This window comes from Schistocerca americana, chromosome 7 (genome assembly GCF_021461395.2).
Source record: "Schistocerca americana isolate TAMUIC-IGC-003095 chromosome 7, iqSchAmer2.1, whole genome shotgun sequence".
Classification (NCBI taxonomy): Eukaryota; Metazoa; Arthropoda; class Insecta; order Orthoptera; family Acrididae; genus Schistocerca; species Schistocerca americana.
In genome coordinates, this window is record NC_060125.1 from 358,511,852 (window position 1) to 358,536,910 (window position 25,059).

At 44.0% G+C, this 25,059-nt stretch overlaps 1 protein-coding gene across 1 annotated transcript in view; it reads left to right on the forward strand.

Moving 5' to 3' along the window:
- Positions 1–2,057: 2,057 nt before the first annotated feature.
- Positions 2,058–25,059, forward strand: part of LOC124622034 (15-hydroxyprostaglandin dehydrogenase [NAD(+)]-like) — a 112,196-nt gene continuing 89,194 nt past the window's right edge. Inside the window, exon 1 of the mRNA XM_047147592.1 lies at positions 2,058–2,288. Coding sequence (XP_047003548.1) covers positions 2,196–2,288 — 93 coding nt within the window. The 5' untranslated portion in view covers positions 2,058–2,195. The remainder of the gene's footprint in view (positions 2,289–25,059) is intronic.

Sequence of the window (25,059 nt, forward strand, 5' to 3'; positions counted from 1 at the left end):
AGTGCTGCTGGGCGAGGCACCTAATTATTTACATTAAACGCCTCTTTTTCTGCAAGAAACGATGTATTTATACAATAGGCGGATACACACCCGCCGGCCGCTGTGACCAAGGGGTTCTATGAGATTCAGTCCGGAACCACACGGCTGCTACGGTCGCAGGTTCGAATCCTGCCTTGGCATGGATGTGTGTGATGTTCTTAGGTTAGCTGGGTTTACGTAGTTCTAAGTTTAGGGGACTGATGACCTCAAATATTAAGTCCCATAGTGCTTAGAGCCATTTGAACTATTTGAGATACACTACACACCCACATGAACTATTCAATGTTTTGGCGCACTCTACCAATTTTAGCAGCTTCCAGATTTGGTGTCCTATCAGTTTACCAATTTTTTAGCTAATTTTACCAGTTTTCAGATTTGGGGTCCTATCAAATTGTCAGTTTACCAATTTCCAGATTTAGAGCTACTCGTCTAACATTTTTTTAGAGGATGCTATGACATCATTATTTTATACTATCAAAATACCTTATCATGGTGTCTGTAGAACGTATGTATGGTGTTTGTGTGGCGTATGCAGGGTGCAAATGTGGCGTATTCATGGTGTGGCGTAACTATGGCACAGTTGTGGTGTATGTGGGGTTGGTTCAAATGGCTCTGAGCACTATGGGATTTAACATCTGAGGTCATCAGTCCCCTAGAACTTAGAACTACTTAAACCTAACTAACCTAAGGACATGACACACATCCATGCCCGAGGCAGGATTCGAACCTGCGACCGTAGCAGTCGCGCGGTTCCAGGCTGAAGCACCTAGAACTGTGGCGTATGTGGTATATGTGCCACTGTACGCCGTCACGACGCCATTTTACCAGTTATACAGCCAGTTTGATTTCCAACCAAACTGCCATTTTTCCACCAATATCTAGAAGTGTTGTCCTACACTTTGTCAATCATGCAACTAGTACCACCAGTTCTTGTACTAATTTAAAAGTCTACTGCAGCTCGACGAAATGGCGATAAACTATATATATATATATATATATATATATATATATAAGAGTTCTTATTCGTCGGAGTATGCGAGATACTTGGCTGTTACAACACTGCAGCGTGTATTATAAGGAATTATAGAAAATAACAGTTGCCAGAGAGTCATGCGTTGGTATCGACAATTTGGTAGCACTGATTGTCTCTGTTAACAGAAAAATACGGGTCTACCAAGTGTACCAGATGTAACTGTCTAGAGTGGAACGGGAAACTTTCTACGTATTCTAAAAAAATCAGCTGTCCGTGCAAGCCATAGGCTTGGTATACCGCATACAAATGTGTGGGAGATTTTGCAGTAAGACGGACACCCCCTCGTTGGAACATCGATGTTTGTCGCCATCTAAAAGAGGAACTGGGTTGATCGTACCGGTGAAGGTAACTTTCCCTTGGCCATACAGTTCGTCTGACGTAATGCCTTGTGAATTTTTCCTTTGGGAGTACATGAAGGACTGAAACAACTCGGAGAACGAAAAATTCTTCAGTAATGGCCATTGACAGAATGTTACTACGTAAGGTACGGAACGAAATTTATTACAGCTGGACATGTATCGTGTGTCCAGAGTGGCAGTCGTAGAACATTTGTAGTGTGCAATATGTAAAATTTCTGAGTTTATAGTTCTCTTCACGCCTCAATCATATTCGTATATGAAATGCCTCGGAAAAATTAGACCTTTGAAAACGAATGAATCATTTATGGTAACCCTGTATGTAGGTGGAATTTGTTTAGTTCATTGCTGAGATCTATATGACAACGTGAAAAGCCAGCCACGTTGTGAGTCGAGACCGAGATAAGGCATAAAACGAACAAAAGGCGAAAGTTCGATGTTTACTAGTGTGTACAGATGGCTTTGGATGGGGAGAGAGCGGAGCAATGATAAGATTAGTACAGGGAGAGACGAAAATAGACGACTGCATTAAGCCACGGATTGGGAAACGAAAACAAAGTCACCGTTTTTGGTCGGTGTAATGACACTTTAACTTGCGACTACGCAGCATCTAACAGCCCATATCCGCTACACAAATAAACAACACATGCGTGACGATAGCTGTAAGATTACGTGTTACATAACAGCGCCTGTGGCTGGTATCGACAAATATTAGCTGTAGCGACAGCAGGCGGTCGTCAGCAGAGGCACAGCAGCAGAACACCGACATGGAGCTGCAGGGCAAGGTGGCCATCGTTACGGGGGGAGCTTCAGGCATCGGCCTCGAGATGGTCAAGCACCTCCTCCAGGCGGGACTCAAGGTGAGTGAGTGTCCACATCTGGCACTGACTGCTCGAGATGAACCGTCGGGATCAGTCAGCAGACAGCACGCTGTTACTCTTTACGAACCACACCACCTCGAACGACTAAAACGGAAGAAAACCGATTTTAAAATACGGAGATGTGTTTGTTCTGCCTTCCATCAAGATCATTTAGCTATAATGTTCTGCATTTGGGCGCATTCGACGTTAGACGATTAATGAGTCTAGAGATTTCAGAGCACATGTTGTTGGAGAAACAACAGCGTGTACCGTCGCTTATGACTAGTTGATTCACAACAATCAAAAGCTGAGGCATTGTCTACTAAAAAAATAAACATCGGGTTTAAATAGTATATTGTAAGCAGTACTTGTTGTTGCTGTTATCGCTGTCTTCAGCCCGAGGACTGGTTTAATGCAGCTCTCTATGCTATGCTACCCTGTGGAAGACTCTTCATCCACGAATAACTACTGCAATCAAAGTTTATTTTAACCTCCTTACTGTATTGATCCCTCGGTTTCACTCCACAATTATACCCCACCTCCCTCACCCTCCTCCTCACCAATTTTTAATTGGCGATTCTTTCATGTTTGAAGCTGTGTCCTATCGATCTATTTCGTCTTTGGTCAAGTTGTGCCATAATTTTCTTTTTTCTGCAGTTCGATTCAGTGCCTCCTCTGTTCATCTAATCTTCACCATTTTTCTATAGCAACACATTTCAAAAGTGTCTATTATCTTTTTGCTTGAACTGCTAATCGTCCATCTTCCACTTTCATACAAGGCTACACTCTACACAAGTATCTTCAGAGAAGAATTCCTCACTCTTACATTTATCCATGTTTCTCTTGACGGGACGTCCACAACTGTCGATATTTATCATCAACAATAAGATCCGCTACGGCTGTTAAGTTGTATGTCATGTACCAGAGATACGCTATTTTAAAGTAGTTTAACCTTCTGTTATTCGACTTTTATGGAAACCCATTTTGTTTACGAACATGAGGTTTTCTTGTAAGAATTTTAGTATAAGTTCTGTTTAGTTTTTTTAATGCTCACAATCTGGATAGGTGGCATGACCTCTTCATAACTTTGCAGGTGCACATGAAGATGAGAGACAGGTCCCGAAAACGTTTCTTATTTTCTCTCTTTTTTTTAACTGGCTTTCGGGACGTCCCATTCAGCCATCGCAATAGTGGGATGTCAATTACGACGATATGAATGGAAGGAAAATACAACATCCATTGCCCGAACGGTGAAAGTCTCCGACCCGGTCGGGAATCGAACCTAGGCCCATTTGCTTGGCAACCACCGCACTGCCAGCGCAGCTACTGAGCCAGTCTCGAAGCCGGGTTGTACTTTCCTTTCAGGAAACAAAGAAACTTACAACTGGTCTTTTTTTGGGTGGAAGGGGAGGGAGGAGGCGGCAAGAATTTCTCCCCTGTGCCAACTTCTTCATCTCAGAATAGCACTTGCAACCTACGTCCTCAATTACTTGCTGGATGTATTGCAATCTCTGCCTCTCTCTACAGTTTTTACCCTCTACAGCTCCCTCTAGTGCCATGGAAGTCATTCATCATGTCTTAATAAATGTACTATCATCCTATCCCTTCTCCTTGTCAGTGTTTTCCACATATTCCTTTCCTCTCCCAGTCTGCGCAGAATCTCCTCATTCCTTAACTTATCAGTCCACCTAATATTCAACAGTCGCCTGTAGCACCACATCTCAAATGCTTCGATTCTCTCCTGTTCCGATATACCCACAGCCCATGTTCCACTATCATACAATGCTGTGTTCCAGACGTTCATTCTCAGAAATTTTTCCTAGCAGACTTCTCTTGGCCAGGAATGCCATTTTTGCCAGTGCTAGTCAGCTTTTGATGTCCTCCTTGCTCCGTCGGTCGTTGGTTATTTTGCTGCTAGGGAACAGAATTCCTTAACTGCATCAACTTTTTGACGATCAATCCTATAAAGATTGAATAACGCGTGAGATAGGCTAAAATCCACTCTCAATCTCTTCTCAATCACTGCTTCCCTATTATGTCCAACGACTTTATATTTGGAACCTGGCTGTATCAGTTGTAAATAATCTTTCGCTGCTTGTATTTTATCCTCGCTTCCTTCATTACTTCAAAGATTGTAGTCCAGCCAACATTGTCAAAAACTTTTTCTAAATCTAAAAATGCTATGAACGTAGGTTTTCTTTTCTCTCAACTGTAAGTTCTACTTACAGAACTATATTTTCCAAAATAGAAGTTGCCGTGTTCTTGTATATTCTTCTATTCGTCATCGAAGTGCAAAAGCGCAGCTTTAAGTTAAGTAATTGAAATAGGTCGTAACTGAACAGCTCATGCTATGGTCTAGATCATGTGACAGCTATCGGATTCGATAGTGAACTACCAGGTTGCGGCTACACCGAAAAATGTTACCCTTTTTTAGTGTGTATATTGTTCCATTCCACTGCGTTTTAATTACTTCTTTGTAACTCCACATTTGCACTTCTATGACGAACAAGGGAAGAACGTTCAACACAGCAGCTTGTAGTTTCGTAAATATGATTTACTTAATACTGCCTGAGTTATCACATATTGTTTGCAGCAAATGTTTAGCATCTTGGCAAATAACATCTCTTTTATGACTCTCGTGAATTTAACGGTCACAATTGTCTTATGTGGTATTATTTCTTCAGCAACGCGTGCTTCTGTAGTCTTCATATTCGCTAAACTTCAAATATCGAACGTACACAAGTGCTGAGTGTAACAGATAAACAACCTGATGAGTGTTAGTGTGGACACATCTCACACATCTCCGTATTTTAAAAAACATTTGTATTCTGTTTCATTCGTTCGAACTGCGGAACGTCCCTTGCTAAAACCGTTAGGTCCTCGTTGCCAGTTGATCTTTTTAAATACACATATTATCAGATTGTCGGACGTGAAATGTTGGATTTATTGGTTCAAATGGCTCTGAGCACTATGGGACTTAACTTCTGTGGTCATCAGTCCCCTAGAACTTAGAACTAATTAAACCTAACTAACCTAAGGACATCACACACATCCATGCCCGAGGCAGGATTCGAACCTGCGACCGCAGCAGTCCCGCGGTTCCGGACTGCGCGCCTAGAACCACTAGACCACCGCGGCCGGCTGTTGGATTTATTGCAAATAAAAAGTCGCATTGGTGTGATGTTTAACTTTCAAAACTCCTTTTTGGAATCAGTTTCTAAATTTAGGATATTTCGGGAACAAAAGAAGCTAGGAAGGCAAATGGTCAAAAAGTTCCTCTCTGTAAGGCCTAGCCATTTTACACACAAAAAGTTGCTTTAACTGTCAAAGTGGCTACCTTCGAACGAAGCACTAAAGGCAGGACATTTTGAGAATAAAACACGCTATAAAAGCCATTTTGTAAATGTGTCTGTGGTAACACCTCAGCGTTGTCGCTGATCTAAGATGACTCCCGGTTCTCCCGCAGCTGTTAGCGCTTATCTGTGGAGGGCTGGCAACAGTCTCTGCTCGCTGTCAGGGAACTTCTTACGCCGACACGACTGTAGAATGTCTCAAGTTATCACCTGCGAACCATGTTTCTTATATCGTGGCAACGGATGAAGCTCTCTCAAAAAACAGGACGACCATTAATTACATATGTTTGTCTACATTCTTACGAAATTTGAACCAATTCGCACAAGTTTGAAAATTAGAAGCGGCGTACGTAAAAAAACTGACAAAATCGTGTTTTTTGCATGTAAAATGCGAATGAAATAAGATTTTTTGAAAGCGAGTTTTCAGTTTAATCATAAGGATGCATTTTGTTTTACTTACCTTATTTCTTTTAAAACATTTCCGCTTATTCAGTTCGGTTAAGAACGGATTTTCTGTGCAAAGTTTCCCTCAACTTTAAATCATCGTTTTCCGATAATGAATAAAGACTATTCTATAAAATAATTCGTTTTGTCTGTATCCATTTATCTACCTTCGTGGAAAGTTTGAACTGATTCGTACAAGCACAGAAGTGCTGCGCTTCAAAGACCTCCCAGGAAAATGTGTTTTTTTGCACGCAGAATCCAACCGAAACAAGATTTTTTTTTTTTTCAGACGGTTAAAATTTCTCTTAGACTAAGGTCCGATTCACCGATGGACCAAATTGAAACCATCAGTCTCGCTCCAGTCCGGAGTTATTTAAGGGTGGCTGTTTCTGCACGTAAAATCTGAACGGTGCACATAAAAGAAAAATGGTTCAAATGGCTCTGAGCACTATGGGACTTAACACCTGACGTCATCAGTCCCCTAGAACTTAGAACTACTTAAACCTAACAATCCTAAGGACATCACACACATACATGCCCGAGGCAGGATTCGAACCTGCGACCGTAGCAGTATCGCGGTTCCACACTGAAGCGCCTAGAACCGCTCGGCCACACCGGCCGGCGGTGCACATAAAGATGGTGCCATTAGTTGAACATTAATTTTAGCCTAATTGAAATCTTTTTCAAAAGAAATTAATCGAATCGGACAATTTTGCCGGTTCTTCGTTCAAACTTTGCTCTATATGATGAGCCACAACTTCAATAAGACATGTTCGAGTAGCTGTACAAATGGCAGCTGGTCCGGATTAATCCAAAAGCTTTTTACCTCATGTCCCTAAGTCAAACAGGAACCCCCCCCCCCCCCCCCCCCCTGCACATCAAATGTGATTCTGCGCGCTGCCTCCTTTTCAGACACGTTTGTTGCAGCGCTTGCGCTCTATAACGATTTTCGGAACCGTTTAAGATTTTTTAATTCTGTTTTTACTCCGATGATTTGTGAAAAAGTGTTCAGTAAATGACGAATGGTCTCTTTTGACAGCTATATAAATCACTGAGATATTGGTATCAACTCGGTGTTATGAAATGCACCAATAGTATTTTCCACTGCAAGCATCACAGTTCTGAAAGGGGCGAATTCAACGGTGGTTCATTCTTCGACATGCGATTGCCAGCTTCGCAGAAATTACGACATTTGTAACTTATTTACCTCTTCTGAATATGAAAGCGATCGCTTCCTTATGTGGAAATTCGTGATTTAATATCCAGACAAGGAATACGTCACATTGGACAAGGAGGAAAAGAGTTTAGCACATCTGAGATACCGGTTTGAAAGGGGCACAGAGGAAATTATGGTTTCATTCTGTCCGTGTCATTCACCTGTACCGAGTGCTAGTTGGTCTGGAAAAAAGTAAATGTGGTTCACAAAATAAGAAAAACTGCTTCTTTGTGGAGAATTGAAGGGACTTGAAGATAGCAGTTAAGTTGTACGCACAAATACTCCATCAGGCGATGTCCAACAAGAACGTCAACTCGGGTAACTTGCCAAAGATTGTTATTGGAACACGCCTGCAATGAGCGGAGCGAGTGGCGTGGATGTTCTCTTTCATATCCAGATGTTAGCTCCAGAGAAAGTGGGAGTGACTCTGGAATAACGTGCGATATTCGCATATTGCTCGCAAAAAGTTTCCACCTGTATCATGTGTCGCGTTAAAAGTGGCCGCATTTCGGATAACAGTGGTTCACTTCGCCTTATAACAAGGAGTTTGGGTAGCTGAGCGCCAACTGTGCGCAAACACTGCAGTTAACATTATTCATTCGGGCCTGAGGGCCAAGCCGCCTGAATTTAGATTAAATTTTAATTGTTTTTGAGGCTTACCCTCCATCCTAACCAGGAAATCGGAATTCTAATTATTGAACTCCAGAATGACCGATTAGGGATCACACTCTGCTAAGATATTAAGTAATTTTGTGTCACAGGGCACAGGACGCTAAGCACTACAAGTCATGGCGAAATCTGCTTCTCTGGACTTTGAGCAGCAGTATAACGAATTAATTAGCTGCGTTGTTACCATTTATTTCATAAATGGAACGTACTCCTCAGACTAAATTTACATGCAACACCCTTAAAAAATGCTAAACCTTTGGTTCCATGCCAGTAAACAATACTAATGTACAGAGTATTTCTCAGCGAAAGGACGAGTAGATTAAGGGAGTGTAGTATGGACTCGAATTAACTCACATACAAAGATTCGAAAGCAAAAATCATCACTTCCATTACTTATTGAACCATCAAAACCAGCTCGTGACTAACAACGAAAAGAACAAAGGTAATCAGCTTGGTATACGTTGCGTGAAGTATTACGTAATCCGTCAAACCCCGAATTCGGTTCCAACTGAATTTTCGTAAAAACGATTCTACAACCGTCACTCGCGAGAGTTCACACTGCTCCTAACAATGGTGTTGCATGGCTACGGAGAAACCTAACTCAAAATCGATCTAATATCCATCTGAAAATTACTCCTTGTCAACTTCCCGTAAGCTTCTCTCTAAAAATTCAAATCCCTCACCTCTGTTTACAAAGAGCGACAAAAGATTTATAAAATAGCTCGAAAACAGATATAAGATTAGCAGTGCTCTCAAAATGTTTAGGAGACTATCCTTGCAATTGTTTCAAGGTCACAGTGAATCCTTCAAACCTCGAATTTTCTTTAATGCTAGTGAGTTTAGGGAACGTGACGGTTTCTGTCAGAGTGTGACCCTTCTACAACGCCATTTTCCTTTTAAATGCGTCCCCATCAAATCAAAAAATTTTCAAGTAAAATTCGAGGTCTGCAATCCATTTCCGATGTCTAATGTTCGTTCCCGTGCTCTTTTTTCCTTCATAAATTCAACAATGGCGAGTTTTAAATCTAAAAATAGTTCCAGGTATGTCTCTTGACTTTACGAACGTACTTTGCAATAATACAGTGATGGAGAAAAACGCAACACCAGATGGAGTTGAACGATATAAACGAAAGTTGGTAGACGTGTTTCTACATCTGAAAGTCTGCCGTCTATTCAGATTTCGTGCCAGTCACGTAAGAGTGGGAACAGCAGTGCTGCTTTGAGGATGCCATTCAGATTTGCTTTAAATACACGCTGTACTGGTGTACCTTTGAGACTGGACGCGGAGAGTTGGTGTCAGTCTAGAATGCATTTCAAGCGACACAGACGCCATTATCAACACCCCAGTGAGTTTGAACGAGGTCGTGTAATAGGGCTAGGAGAAGCTGAACGTCGCTTCTGAGATACTGCAGGAAGACTTGGCAGGAATGCAGCCACTGTACGTGACTGCTGGCAGCGGTGGTCACGACAATGTACGGTCGCAAGACGACCGGGTTCCGGACTGCCACGTGGCGCTATCGAGAGGGAAGAGCATCGTGTTCGGCGTGTGGCTCTGGCGAGTAGTACTGCATCTGCAGCAGCAATGTGAGCTTCAGCTGGCACTATAGCGAACTGTAACAAATTGATTACTTTAAAGGCAACTGCGAGCCAGAAGCCCTGTAGCGTGCATTCCACGGACCCCAAACCATCGCCATTTGCGACTTCAGCGGTATCAAGCGAGAGTTCATTGGAGGGCAGGATGGAATTCTGTTGTGGTTTCTGATGAATGTTGGTTTTGCCTCGGTCGCAGTGATGGCTGTGTGTTGGTTAGAACGAGGCCAGTTGAGAGCCTGCAACCGATCTGTGTGCGTACTAGACAAACTGAACCCACCCCTGGTGTTATGATGTGGGTGCGATTTCGTATGACGGTAGGAGCACTCTCATCGCTAGCCCACTCACCATGACTGCAAATCTCTGCGTCCGACTGGTGACTCGACCTATTGCGCTGCTATTCATGAACAGCATTTAAGGGGCTGTTTTCCAACAGGATAACGCTCGCCCCATACCGCTGATGTAACCCAATGTACTCTACATCGTGTCGATATGTTGGCTTGGCCTGCTAAATCCCCAGATCAGTCTCTGGGCGAGCACATACGGGACATCATCCGACGACAATTCCAGTGCCATCCACAAACAGCATTATCCGTCCCTGTACTGCCTGATCAAGTGCAAGAGGCACTTCATTCCACAAACTGACATCCGGCACCTGCACAAACACAACGCATGCACGTTTGCTTACTTGTATTCATGATGGTTACACCGATTATTAATGTACCAGCATTTCACATTTGCAATGACTTATCTCGCACTTACATTAACATGTGATCTTGCAATGTTAACCTAGACAAATGTATTCCCGAAATTATTTTTTGGTGTTATAACTTTTTTCTGTCAGTGTAGATAAAGCACAGCCGCCTCTGGCGACACAGAGCCGCACCGACTTGACGCCACCAAATCTGGCTTCGAAAATAACCTTAAACTGACTTCTCATGCTGCTACCTTAAATCTAAACCAAGAGCCTTCACCTGAATTTGCCTAGTTGCATACAACTGTTATTATGCCCACATTCATTCAAAGCGAACAAGAATCCATGTTTCGGATAAGTGGTAACGGGTACGTTTAGTACTGACTGCCAGTTCTGATTATGGTGAGAATAAAGACACAGACATTCATTTCCCACCGTGATCGCCCTCCCTAGAACGGAAAATATGAGCATGAAAAATACTGGCAGATGTAGGCAGAGGAAAGATACTCTACCGGGTTCGATGAGGAAAAACCACCAAAATTGTACGAGAGGAGGAATGGCTGACGCCCTTCAGCTTCACCAGTAGATTAACGAGCGAGAAATCAGAAAACAAGTGGAATACAGTTGCTCTGTTCTGATACGACACTACGACAGTAGGTTCTTTCTTCATAGAATTCCCTTTAAGCGATGAAGGTACCTTTACAAATTAGCGAAACCTGAATGTAACACATACACTGAAGCGCAAAAGAAACTGGTATAGGCATGCGTATTCAAATACAGAGATACGTAAACTGGCAGAATACGGTGCTGCGGTCGGCAACGTCTATATAAGTCGATATGCGTCTGACGCAATTGTTAGATCGGTTACTGCTGCTATATTGGCAGGCTCTCAAGATTTAACTGAGTTTGCACGTGGTATTATAGTCGGTGCACGAACGAAAAGGCACAGCATCTCCGAAGAACGAAACTCGTCTAGCTTGAAGGGGGAAGCCAGATGGCGCTATAGTTGGCTCGCTAGATGGCGCTGCCATAGGTCAAACGGATATCAACTGCGTTTTTTTTTAAATAGGGACCCCCATTTTTTATTACATGTTAGTGTAGTAGGTAAAGAAATATGAATGTTTTAGTTGGACCACTTTTTTCGCTTTGTGACAGATGGCGCCCTAATAGTCACAAAGGTATAAGTACGTCGTATCACGTAACATTCCGCCAGTGCGGACGGTATTTGCTTCGTGATAACATTACCCGTGTTTAAATGGACTGTTGACCAATTGCGGAAAAGGTCGATATCGTGTTGATGTATGGCTATTGTGATCAAAATTCCCAATGGGCGTGTGCTATGTATACTGCTCGGTATCCTGGACGACATCATCCGAGTGTCCGGACCGTTCACTGGATAGTTACGTTATTTAAGGAAACAGGACGTGTTCAGCCATATGTGAAACGTCAACGACGACCTGTAACAAATAATGATGCCCAAGTAGGTGATTTAGCTGCTGTCGCGCCTAATCCGCACCTCAGTAGGAGACAAATTGCGCGAGTATCGGGAATCTCAAAAACGTCGGTGTTGAGAATGCTACATCAACATCGATTGCACCCCTACCATATTTCTATGCACCAGGAATTGCGTGGCGACGGCTTTGAACGTCGTATACAGTTCTGCCACTCGACACAAGAGAAATTACGGGACGATGACAGACTTTTTGCACCTGTTCTATTTAGCGACGAAGCGTCATTCACCAACAGCGGTAACGTAAACCGGCATAATATGCACTATTGGGCAATGGAAAATCCACGATGGCTGCGACAAGCGCAACATCAGCGACCTTGGCGGGTTAATGTATGGTGCGGCATTATGGGAGGAAGGATAATTGGCCCCCATTTTATCGATGGCAGACTAAATGGTGCAATGTATTCTGATTTCCTACGTAATGTTCTACCAATGTTACTACAAGATGTTTCGCTGCATGACAGAATGGCGATGTACTTCCAACATGATGGACGTACGGCACATAGCTCGCGTGCGGTTGAAGCGGTATTGAATAGCATATTTCATGACAGGTGGATTGGTCGTCGAAGCACGATACTATGCCCTGCACGTTCACCGGATTTGACGTCCCCGGATTTCTTTCTGTGGGGAAAGTTGAAGGATATTTGCTATCGTGATCCACCGACAACGCCTGACAACATGCATCAGCGCATTATCAATGCATGTGCGAACATTACGGAAGGCGAACTACTCGCTGTTGAGAGGAATGTCGTTACACGTATTGCCAAATGCATTGAGGTTGACGGACATCATTTTGAGCATTTATTGCATTAATGTGGTATTTATAGGTAATCACGCTGTAACAGCATGCGTTCTCAGAAATGATAAGTTCACAAAGGTACATTGGAACAACCGAAATAAAATGTTCAAACGTACCTACGTTCTGTATTTTGATTTAAATAAACCTACCTGTTACCAACTGTTCATCTAAAATTGTGAGTCATATGTTTGTGACTATTACAGCGCCATCTATCACAAAGCGAGAAAAGGGGTCCAACTAAAACATTCATATTTCTTTACGTACTACACGAATATGTAATAAAAAATGGAGGTTCCTATTTGAAAAACGCAGTTGATATCCGTTTGACCTATCGCAGCGCTATCTAGCGGACCAACCATAGCGCCATCTGGTTTCCCCCTCCAAGCTAGAAAAGTTTCGTACTTTGTAGTTTTTTCGTTTGATGCTTATTTCGGGAGATATTTGGCCTGGTCACTATCAATGGACCACCCTGTTTACGACTCTCACAGGTCACACGTACGTAAGCATTCTGTCTGATCACCTGCATCCATTCAAGTCCATTGTGCATTCCGATGGACTTGGGCAATTCCACTAGGGCAATGCGACACCCTACACGTCCATAACTGCTACAGAGTGGCTCCAGGAACACTCATTTTGACGTATGCCTTTTCTTCAAGGCTCTGGCAGAGAAAAAGAGCAGAGCTGTTTCCGTAGTTAACTGGTGAATCTTCCCTAGATTGCCAGAAATCTGTTCTGTGAGCACAGACACGGTTTCCCTGTGGGTATATAAATGACTGTTTCTTGCTAATTTGTCACACCAGATTCTGAGAAATGATAAAATATCCCCACGAAGCACATAGACTACATGGATATCAGGATTGTGGCGCATAAGAAACGCTAAAATTGACTGAAACTCGTCCACAGGCTTATGATTAGAAAATTCAGGCAATCAGTACGTTGGATAATATAATAACTAATAAAAGAGAGGGTTAGATCTCATAACATTTTAATTTTTGTTCGTGAATAAACTAAGAATATCAGAAATCCTCATGAACAGATGGAATCCAAACCTACAAACGGATAATCATTTCAACCATGGTAGAAGAAGAGTAAGATTAGCAGGACATCAAAAATAGTTCACAACCGGAATAAGTTAACATCACCAATTAATCTAATAACGATTGATTAATGACGGAAAATCCCCAGAAAAAAAATTGATTTCTAGCACAACCATACATTACTTGACGTAACTCACGCAGTACCTCAGAAACACCAAGCAAGCTGTAAACGGAGGTTAAGCCTCATTTTTCCCCTCTGCAGCATGACTTGAAATTGGAAGCGTGCATCGCAATTGTCAGTCTAACCGTGGCGTCAGTAATCATAGTCGAAGGTGATGGCACCGACCGCTGAAGCGTGAGGGCTGCTAATAGAGAATGCTGCTGTACGTTAGTGGGTTGACTGCGTAAGGCCGAACTCATCTTGTCGGCACCATTGTGGTTGAATGATCTCTAAGTCGCGAGAAAGTTAAAAGTATAACTCCGGTAAGACTTGGCAGAAGGCCGAAGTCCAAAACATCTCATCACTAGCCATGTTTACAGACTCCCAAGCAACCCAGTGTCTTTCCAAGGACCGCACCTCGGAACAGCTTTTGCAAAAAAACCTCCAATACCAATCAGCAAAAGTGCCAAGCTAACAGCCAATCACAGAGATGTAAATTGGTTCCCTGTCTCCCACAATATTAGTTAACATGCATCAGTCAATGAAAACTGCAGTTTCACTAGCCGGCAAGGACCGGGCGAAGATTCCCATGGCCCGTTCTCCACGCAAAGTGCGCTGGGAACATTTTCGAATTGCACGTGTGGAAATAATTATGGCTTAGCAAGACAGAGTCATGAGAGCAAAGATAGCAGGAAGTCTCACTGTGGACGGCCAAAACTGCCCGTCGATAGCTTTCATGAGACCACCGTTGAGGTGATGATGAGGTCCCATACTCCGGAGGGACGTAGGGGACGATGCGGGAGACCCGCACCACCAACTGGGCAAGGTCCTAGGACAGGTGGTTTGCCATTGCCTTCCTCTGATCGTAATGGGGATGAATGATGATGATGAAGGCGACACAATGATCAACTGAACGTGGGATGGATCTGTGCTGGTCTTTGCTTATAGGGGCCAGTCTGTCAGCAATGTTATAAGTATACTGTATAAACTTTTATTCTGTTTTCTATGCATTTGTTCGGGCTATAATCCGCCTCCGGGGACACAACACCAGGGCAGGAAGGAACAGCAGCCTGAAACTTGGAGATCGCACGGTCTGCCTGAAGGAGGGCAGTGACAGCGGTCTGCAGCAGATCCACGAGGGGCTCGGTTCCACTCGAGTTTACGGGCCACGTTCGCTTCGTCGAGCAGATGCGCAAAACTATAGACCTATACCTCCGACGTCGATCTGTTGTAGAATTTTAGAACATGTTTTTTGCTCGAGTATCATGTAGTTTTTGGAAACCCAGAATATACTCTCTAGGAGTCAACATGGATTCCGAAAACAGCGATCGTGTGAGACCCAACTCGCTTTATTTGTTCATGAGACCCAGAAAATATTAGATACAGGCTCCCAGGTAGATGCCATTTTCCTTGACTTCCGGAAGGCGTTCGATACAGTTCCGCACTATCACCCGACAAACAAAGTAAGAGCCTACGGAATATCAGACCGGCTGTGTGGCTGGATTGAAGAGTTTTTAGCAAACAGAACACAGCATGTTGTTATCAATAGAGAGACGTCTACAGACGTTAAAGTAACCTCTGGCGTGCCACAGGGGAGTGTTATGGGACCATTGCTTTTCACAATATATATAAATGACCTAGTAGATAGTGTCGGAAGTTCCATGCGGCTTTTCGCGGATGATGCTGTAGTATACAGAGAAGTTGCAGCATTAGAAAATTGTAGCGAAATGCAGGAAGATCTGCAGCGGATAGGCACTTGATGCAGGGAGTGGCAGCTGACCCTTAACATAGACAAATGTAATGTATTGCGAATACATAGAAAGAAGGATCCTTTATTGCATGATTATATGATAGCGGAACAAACACTGGTAGCAGTTACTTCTGTAAAATATCTGGGAGTATGCGTGCGGAACGATTTGAAGTGGAATGATCATATAAAACTAATTGTTGGTAAGGCAGGTACCAGGTTGAGATTCATTGGGAGAGTCCTTAGAAAATGTAGTCCATCAACAAAGGAGGTGGCTTACAAAACACTCGTTCGACCTATACTTGAGTATTGCTCATCAGTGTGGGATCCGTACAAGATCGGGTTGACGGAGAAGACAGAGAAGATCCAAAGAAGAGCGGCGCGTTTCGTCACAGGGTTATTTGGTAACCGTGATAGCGTTACCGAGATGTTTAGCAAACTGAAGTGGCAGACTCTGCAAGTGAGGCGTTCTGCATCGCGGTGTAGCTTGCTCGCCAGGTTTCGAGAGGGTGCGTTTCTGGATGAGGTATCGAATATATTGCTTCCCCCTACTTATACCTCCCGAGGAGATCACGAGTGTAAAATTAGAGAGATTCGAGCGGGGGCTTTCAGACAGTCGTTCTTCCCGCGAACCATACGCGACTGGAACAGAAATGGGAGGTAATGACAGTGGCACGTAAAGTGCCCTCCGCCACACACCGTTGGACGGCTTGCGGAGTATAAATGTAAATGTAAATGTAAACTGGCGCACTCTGCCCAAGCTAAAATTGTCTGTCTATTTCCCTCACTTCTGAGGTAGAGTCAGAGAGAGGGAGGGAAACTATGGCAGGGATAAATTCCCATTCGTCAGTTACTTACAAATTGCCACTCTTGGCTCTGGCCTATTGCCCCGCCTCATACATCGCAATACTTTAAAGCAACGCTGCAGTTTTCTGCCTCGTTGTTGCTCCACTGAAACCAAATTGTGCATGCAGTACTGTCGTCCCAACTCCACTCCCGCGAGTGACATGTTTATGTTGCTTGGCCCGCTGGATGTTGACTGTTACCACACTCTGCCGGCGGTCCCAGATTTCATCGCCCAGCCGTGCCTTCATTGAAGTTTGACAAAATTTCCGTTTCCTTCGACTAGGACTAATATTAGCGTAGCAAAGTTGACATCTATGTCTCTGAAATGAACATTGTTATGAAAAGAGTATATATATTATGCAGTGTGGACTTTTTCACAATGCATGTGAATGAAAACAGAATTATGGTATTTGAAACGAATTAGGAAATATCTGTATATCTCATCTTGAATTACTTCTGACATGTCATTATTTTCGAGCCATGAGTACCAACATCCAAGGATTTATCATTGCCGACAACCGGTTCGCTGTTCATTGTGTGCCTGTCTTTGCCGCCCTAGTGGTTAGAATCGCTAGCTAGTGATATGATTCTTGACTATCACTGTGGATGTTTCCGTGCTGGAAACTTTTGGAATTGCTGCTAAGCAAAGTGAGGATCGGCTGAAATAAATGAGCATCGAAGCTGACATTCAAAGTGGCGACAAATCCCAAAATGTTAATTGCACGACATTAGGGAAAAAAGGAGTCACTTGGTGGTCCAAAGTTAATAGTTACCAGGTATCCGCCTCTCGTGTAGAATGAGATGATTAGGGTGGTAATTACTTCTAGGGTGTAATCTATTTCTGGTGAAATGTTTGAACGGAAAGAGATACTTCCTGTAAATTACATAATGGACATTGCTCAATTTTTTTAATGAACCATGAGTAAGAGATGAACAAATGGAGTATCAAATAGACCAGTGTGACGTCTAATTTTCTAGAAAAAGGTATAATTGCTTGAAAATAATCAGGGTAACTGGGAACAGCTTAGTTAGCGATTTGAGGAAAAATATTTCTCGAATTTTCATAGCTAAAAGAAGAGTGGGAAAGGGACATACGGCAAACGGCAAACAAATATTTAATTGAATCTTGCTGGCAGATTAAAATTTTGTGGCGTTCCGCGACCATTTACCTTTTTTTTTTTTTTTTTTTTTAAACTGTCACGTAACTAATATATAACGAGCGATCAAAAAATTCCATTTCGAAGGCTATACAATACAGAATGGGTATCCCAATCAGGCAAGATTGCTGTAAGTATTGAGGCAACCGTACCACCGACGAACACGTTGAAGATAGCCATTTGGTAAACCACCGTGTGCTGCTGCGTTAGTAAGTCCGTAACGGCCTGCTACCCATCCTCGTCCGACAGGAATCTTCAAAAGGCCATTTGTAAAGGACCGAAGGTTTGATAATCACTTGGGGTCAGATCAGGACTATAGAACAGGCGTTCTAGTGTCTCCCATTGAGTTGGTGAAACTTCTGGGTTATATTTGCGATACGAGGACTGCGTTATCATGAGTCAGAAACACCTGCATCTACGTATACATTACACATCATACTCCGCAAGTCACCTAACAGTGTTTGGCGGAGGGTACTTCTGGTACCACGAACCGATCCTCCCTTCCCTGTTCCACTCGGGAATGGTGTGCTGGAAGAATAATTGTTGGTAAGCCTCTATATTAGCTCTGATATCTCGACTTTTCTCGTCATGGAAATTTCGCGAGATGTATGTGGGAGGGAGCAATATGTTGTCCGACTGTTCCCAGAACGTATTCTCTCTAATTTTCAACAGCAAATCACCCATGGTAAACAACGACTATTTGAAATTCTCTATCTGTTCTGTCAGTTCTGCGTGAAAGGGCTGCAGATTGATGAACAGCACTCAACAATCAGTCGCACAAGTGCCTTTTAAGCCACTGCCTTCGGGGATGAGTTATATTTCCTTCAGATTCTTCGTATGCTTTTTTTACTGTTTGTTTTATGTGGTCGTTCCAATTAAGGTCGTTCTGGATGGTTACTGCTATATATTATACTGGCGTCAACAATAGTGTAGCAGTGCAGAAGTGGATTTCTTTTTCCATGTATGAACAATATACACAGAAGCACCAAAGGAACTGGTATAGGCATGCGTATTCAAATAAGAGATATGTAAACAGGCAGAATACGGCGCTGCGTTCGGCAACGCCTACATAAGACAAGTGTCTGGCGGAGTTGTTAGATCGGTTACTGCTGCTACAATGGCAGGTTATCAGGATTTAAGTGAGTTTGTACGTGGTGTTATAGGTGGCGCAAGAACGATGGGGTACAGCATCTCCGAAGTAGCAAATGTTCCAGAGGTTGCCCCTCAGTCTGCAAGATCCGGGCAGTCGCAGAGGGTGGGCTTACTGGTAGTTGGGAGCTCCAACGTCAGGCGCGTAATGGGCCCCTTAGGGAAATGGCAGCAAGAGAGGGGAAGAAAACCAATGTGCACTCCGTGTGCATACCGGGGGGAGTCATTCCAGATGTGGAAAGGGTCCTTCCGGATGCCATGAAGGGTACAGGGTGCACCCATCTGCAGGTGGTCGCTCATGTCGGCACCAATGATGTGTGTCGCTATGGATCGGAGGAAATCCTCTCTGGCTTCCGGCGGCTATCTGATTTGGTGAAGACTGCCAGTCTCGCTAGCGGGATGAAAGCAGAGCTCACCATCTGCAGCATCGTCGACAGGACTGACTGCGGACCTTTGGTACAGAGCCGAGTGGAGGGTCTGAATCAGAGGCTGAGACGGTTCTGCGACCGTGTGGGCTGCAGATTCCTCGACTTGCGCCATAGGGTGGTGGGGTTTCGGTCCACTACACGCAACAAGCGGCTACACGGGTAGCAGGGGTTGTGTGGCGTGGGCTGGGCGGTTTTTTGGGTTAGATGGCCTTGGGCAAGTACAGAAAGGGCAACAGCCTCAACGGGTGCGGGGCAAAGTCAGGACATGCGGGGACCAAGCAGCAATCGGTATTGTAATTGTCAACTGTCGAAGCTGCGTTGGTAAAGTACCGGAACTTCAAGCGCTGATAGAAAGCACCGAAGCTGAAATCGTTATAGGTACAGAAAGCTGGCTTAAGCCAGAGATAAATTCTGCCGAAATTTTTACAAAGGTACACACGGTGTTTAGAAAGGATAGATTGCATGCAACCGGTGGTGGAGTGTTCATCGCTGTTAGTAGTAGTTTATCCTGTAGTGAAGTAGAAGTGGATAGTTCCTGTGAATTATTATGGGTGGAGGTTACACTAAACAACCGAACTAGGTTAATAATTGGCTCCTTTTACCGACCTCGCGACTCAGCAGCATTAGTGGCAGAACAACTGAGAGAAAATTTGGAATACATTTCACATAAATTTTCTCAGCATGTTATAGTCTTAGGTGGAGATTTCAATTTACCAGATATAGACTGGGACACTCAGATGTTTAGGACGGGTGGTAGGGACAGAGCATCGAGTCACATTATACTGAGTGCACTATCCGAAAATTACCTCGAGCAATTAAACAGAGAACCGACTCGTGGAGATAACATCTTGGACCTACTGATAACAAACAGACCCGAACTTTTCGAATCTGTATGTACAGAACAGGGAATCAGTGATCATAAGGCCGTTGCAGCATCCCTGAATATGGAAGTTAATAGGAATATAAAAAAAGGGAGGAAGGTTTATCTGTTCAGCAAGAGTAATAGAAGGCAGATTTCAGACTACCTAACAGATCAAAACGAAAATTTCTGTTCCGACACTGACAATGTTGAGTGTTTATGGAAAAAGTTCAAGGCAATCGTAAAATGCGTTTTAGACAGGTACGTGCCGAGTAAAACTGTGAGGGACGGGAAAAACCCACCGTGGTACAACAACAAAGTTAGGAAACTACTGCGAAAGCAAAGAGAGCTCCACTCCAAGTTTAAACGCAGCCAAAACCTCTCAGACAAACTGAAGCTAAACGATGTCAAAGTTAGCGTAAGGAGGGCTATGCGTGAAGCGTTCATTGAATTCGAAAGTAAAATTCTATGTACCGACTTGACAGAAAATCCTAGGAAGTTCTGGTCTTACGTTAAATCAGTAAGTGGCTCGAAACAGCATATCCAGACACTACGGGATGATGATGGCATTGAAACAGAGGATGACACGCGTAAAGCTGAAATACTAAACACCTTTTTCCAAAGCTGTTTCACAGAGGAAGACCGCACTGCAGTTCCTTCTCTAAATCCTCGCACAAACGAAAAAATGGCTGACATCGAAATAAGTGTCCAAGGAATAGAAAAGCAACTGGATCACTCAATAGAGGAAAGTCCACTGGACCTGACGGGATACCAATTCGATTCTACACAGAGTACGCGAAAGAACTTGCCCCCCTTCTAACAGCCGTGTACCGCAAGTCTCTAGAGGAACGGAGGGTTCCAAATGATTGGAAAAGAGCACAGATAGTCCCAGTCTTCAAGAAGGGTCGTCGAGCAGATGCGCAAAACTATAGACCTATATCTCTTACGTCGATCTCTTGTAGAATTTTAGAACATGTTTTTTGCTCGCGTATCATGTCATTTCTGGAAACCCAGAATCTACTATGTAGGAATCAACATGGATTCCGGAAACAGCGATCGTGTGAGACCCAACTCGCCTTATTTGTTCATGAGACCCAGAAAATATTAGATACAGGCTCCCAGGTAGATGCTATTTTTCTTGACTTCCGGAAGGCGTTCGATACAGTTCCGCACTGTCGCCTGATAAACAAAGTAAGAGCCTACGGAATATCAGACCAGCTGTGTGGCTGGATTGAAGAGTTTTTAGCAAACAGAACACAGCATGTTGTTATCAATGGAGAGACGTCTACAGACGTTAAAGTAACCTCTGGCGTGCCACAGGGGAGTGTTATGGGACCATTCCTTTTCACAATATATATAAATGACTTAGTAGATAGTGTCGGAAGTTCCATGCGGCTTTTCGCGGATGATGCTGTAGTATACAGAGAAGTTGCTGCATTAGAAAATTGTAGCGAAATACAGGAAGATCTGCAGCGGATAGGCACTTGGTGCAGGGAGTGGCAACTGACCCTTAACATAGACAAATGTAATGTATTGCGAATACATAGAAAGAAGGATCATTTATTGTATGATTATATGATAGCGGAACAAACACTGGTAGCAGTTACTTCTGTAAAATATCTGGGAGTATGCGTACGGAACGATTTGAAGTGGAATGATCATATAAAACTAATTGTTGGTAAGGCGGGTACCAGGTTGAGATTCATTGGGAGAGTGCTTAGAAAATGTAGTCCATCAACAAAGGAGGTGGCTTACAAAACACTCGTTCGACCTATACTTGAGTATTGCTCATCAGTGTGGGATCCGTACCAGGTCGGGTTGACGGAGGAGATAGAGAAGATCCAAAGAAGAGCGGCGCGTTTCGTCACTGGGTTATTTGGTAACCGTGATAGCGTTACGGAGATGTTTAATAAACTCAAGTGGCAGACTCTGCAAGAGAGGCGCTCTGCATCGCGGTGTAGCTTGCTCGCCAGGTTTCGAGAGGGTGCGTTTCTGGATGAGGTATCGAATATATTGCTTCCCCCTACTTATACTTCCCGAGGAGATCACGAATGTAAAATTAGAGAGATTAGAGCGCGCACGGAGGCTTTCAGACAGTCGTTCTTCCCGCGAACCATACGCGACTGGAACAGGAAAGGGAGGTAATGACAGTGGCACGTAAAGTGCCCTCCGCCACACACCGTTGGGTGGCTTGCGGAGTATCAATGTAGATGTAGATGTAGATAATTGGAGATTTTCCCGTACGGCCATTTCACGAGTGTACAGTGAATATCAGAAATGCGGTCAAAGGTCAAATCTCTGACATCGATGCGGCTGGAAAAAGATATTGCAAGAACGGGACCAACGACGACTGAAAGAGAAGCGTTCAACGTGACAGAAGAGCAACCCTTACGCTAATTGCTGCAGATTTCAGTGCTGGCCCATCAACTAGTGTCAGCGTGCGGACGATTCAACGAAACAGCATCGATCTGGGCTGAGCAGAAGGCTCACTCGTGTACCCTTAATGACTGCACGACATAAGACTTTACGCCTCGCCTGGGCCTGTCAGCTCCGACGATGGACTGTTGATGACTGGAAACATGTTGCTGGTCGGACGAGTCTCGTTTCAAATTGTATTGAGGGGATGGAAGTGTACAGTTGTGGACACAACCTCATGAATCCATGGACCCTTCATGCCAGTAGGGGACTGTTCAAACTGGTGGAAGCTCTTTAATGGTGTGGGGCATGTGCAGTAGGAGTGACATATTACCCCTGATACGTGTATATACGACTCTGACAGGTGACACGTACGTAAGCATTCTGTCTGATCGCCTGCATCCATTCCTATGCTTTGTGCATTCCGAAAAACTTGGCCAATTCCAGCAGGAAACGCAACACCCAACTCGCCCAGAATCTATACAGGAACACTCTTCTGAGTTTAAACACTTCCGCTGGCCATGAAACCCCTCAGACACGAACGTTATTGGGCATATCTGGGATGCCTTGCAATGCACTGTTCAGAAGAAATCTCCACCCTTAGCACTCTTACGGATTTATGGATAGCCCTGCAGGATTCAGGATGTCAGTTCCCTCCTGCACTACCTCAGACATTAGCTGAGTCCATGCAGCGTCATGTTGCGGCACTTCTGCACGCTCGCGGGCGCCCTACACGATTTTAGGCAGGTGTACCAGTTTCTTTGGCTCTTCAGTGTATTACATTTACTATATTTACGATCAGGATCAATTTCCAGAGCCTGCACCATTCATCAGTTCTCTGTATGTCCTTCTGCAACAACCTAATCATTTGTGAAGAATCTTAAAGAGCCTCCGACGCTTTTTAATTGATTGTTTATGCACTCTGTGAACACAAATGGTCCTCTCACACTCGCTCGGGGTACTCCGGATATCACCTTTGCATTGGTCGCCGGCCGGCCGGAGTGACCGTGCGGTTATAGGCGCTACAGTCTGGAACCGCGTGACCGCTACTGTCGCAGGTTCAAATCCTGCCTCGGGCATGGATGTGTGTGATGTCCTTAGGTTAGTTAGGTTTAAGTAGTTCTAAGTTCTAGGGGACTGATGAGCACTGTAGTTAAGTCCCATAGTGCTCAGAGCCATTTTGAACCATTAGTCGCCTTTATTCCGTTAAGTTCTTTCTGCGAGTATGTCTTGAGTCCAGTCACAAGTCTGCTTCGTATCCTCGATCGGCTCGTATATTTTTTCACAAACTGGAATGCGGGTCGGTTTTAAATGCCTTCCTGAAGTCAATGACAGGTCATCAAGCTGCGCGTCGTTGTATGCAGCACTGTAGATCTCATGGAGGGACAGAGAAGGTTGAGTTTCACGTGGAACTTGGTGCACCACTCCACATCAGTGGTTTTCGACAGGCATTCTTCGTTTTCTGATGGACGTCTATCGGCGTTTGTCCTTCGGCTGTCAAGAAAACCAATAGCACGTTGGTCCTGTTTGGACGCATTTCGTAATAACGTCGCCGTACTTCACGAAGCATTTACTGCGTGGATGTTGGAAATACACGAAAGCCACACTAATCCTGTGACGAGGTGAGAAAAGTAACGGGGTAGCGATATGTACGTATACAGCTGGTTTTATTATGCGAAAACGAAGCTTAAAAGGGCAGTGCGTTGGCTGGGCACACATTTGTACTCAGAACATTCACAGGAAAGGTCTTGGACTGATTCTGGCAGCAGGACGAGAATTAACGGACTTTGAACGCAGAATAGTAGTTGGATCTAGACGCATGGAACATTACATTTCGAAAGTCGTTAGGGAATCCAATATTCCTAGGACCACAGTGTCAAGAGCCTGCCGAGAATACCGAATTTCAGGCATTACCTCTCACCACGGACAACGCAGTGGCCGATGGTCTTCACTTAACGACTAAGGGCAACGGCTTTTGCGTAGAGTTGTCAGTTCTGACAGAGAAGCAACCCTTCGTGAAATAACCGCAGAAATCGATGCGGGACGAACGACGAACGTATCCATGAGTACAGAGCGGCGAAATTTGGGTTATGGCAGCAGGAGACCGACGCTGTGCCTTGCTGCCTGCGGCGCCTATCCTGAACTCATGATATGTCGATTGGACCCTAGTCGACTGGAAAACTGTGGTCTGGTCAAATGAGTCCCGATCTCAGTTGGTAAGAGATGATGATAGAGTTCGAGTGTGGAACAGACTCCACGAAGCCATAGATCACAGCTATCAACAAGGACTGTGTAAGCTGGTGGTTGTTCCATGATGGTGTCGGCTTTGTTTACATGAAACAGATTGGGTCCTCTGGTCCAACTGAACCTATCATTGACTGGAAATTGGTTAGAAAACCAACTCGAGATAGGAACATATTAGATATCTTGGCGACAAACAGACCTGCTGTTTTTGAGGAAGTTAATCTATAAGAAGGTATTAGCGACCATAATGTCGGTGTGGTTTCTATGTCAGTGGGCGTAGAGTTTTCTTATTTGGGAAAGAAAATAAAAGTGTAATTAATGAATATCTTTATAGTCAGCTCCAAGTATTCACCGCCGGACCCAAAGATATTGAGCATCTTTGGTCGGAATTTGAAGGTATTGTCCATCATGTGCTAGCGAAGTATGGGCATAGCAAAAATATGGGGGAGGGAAA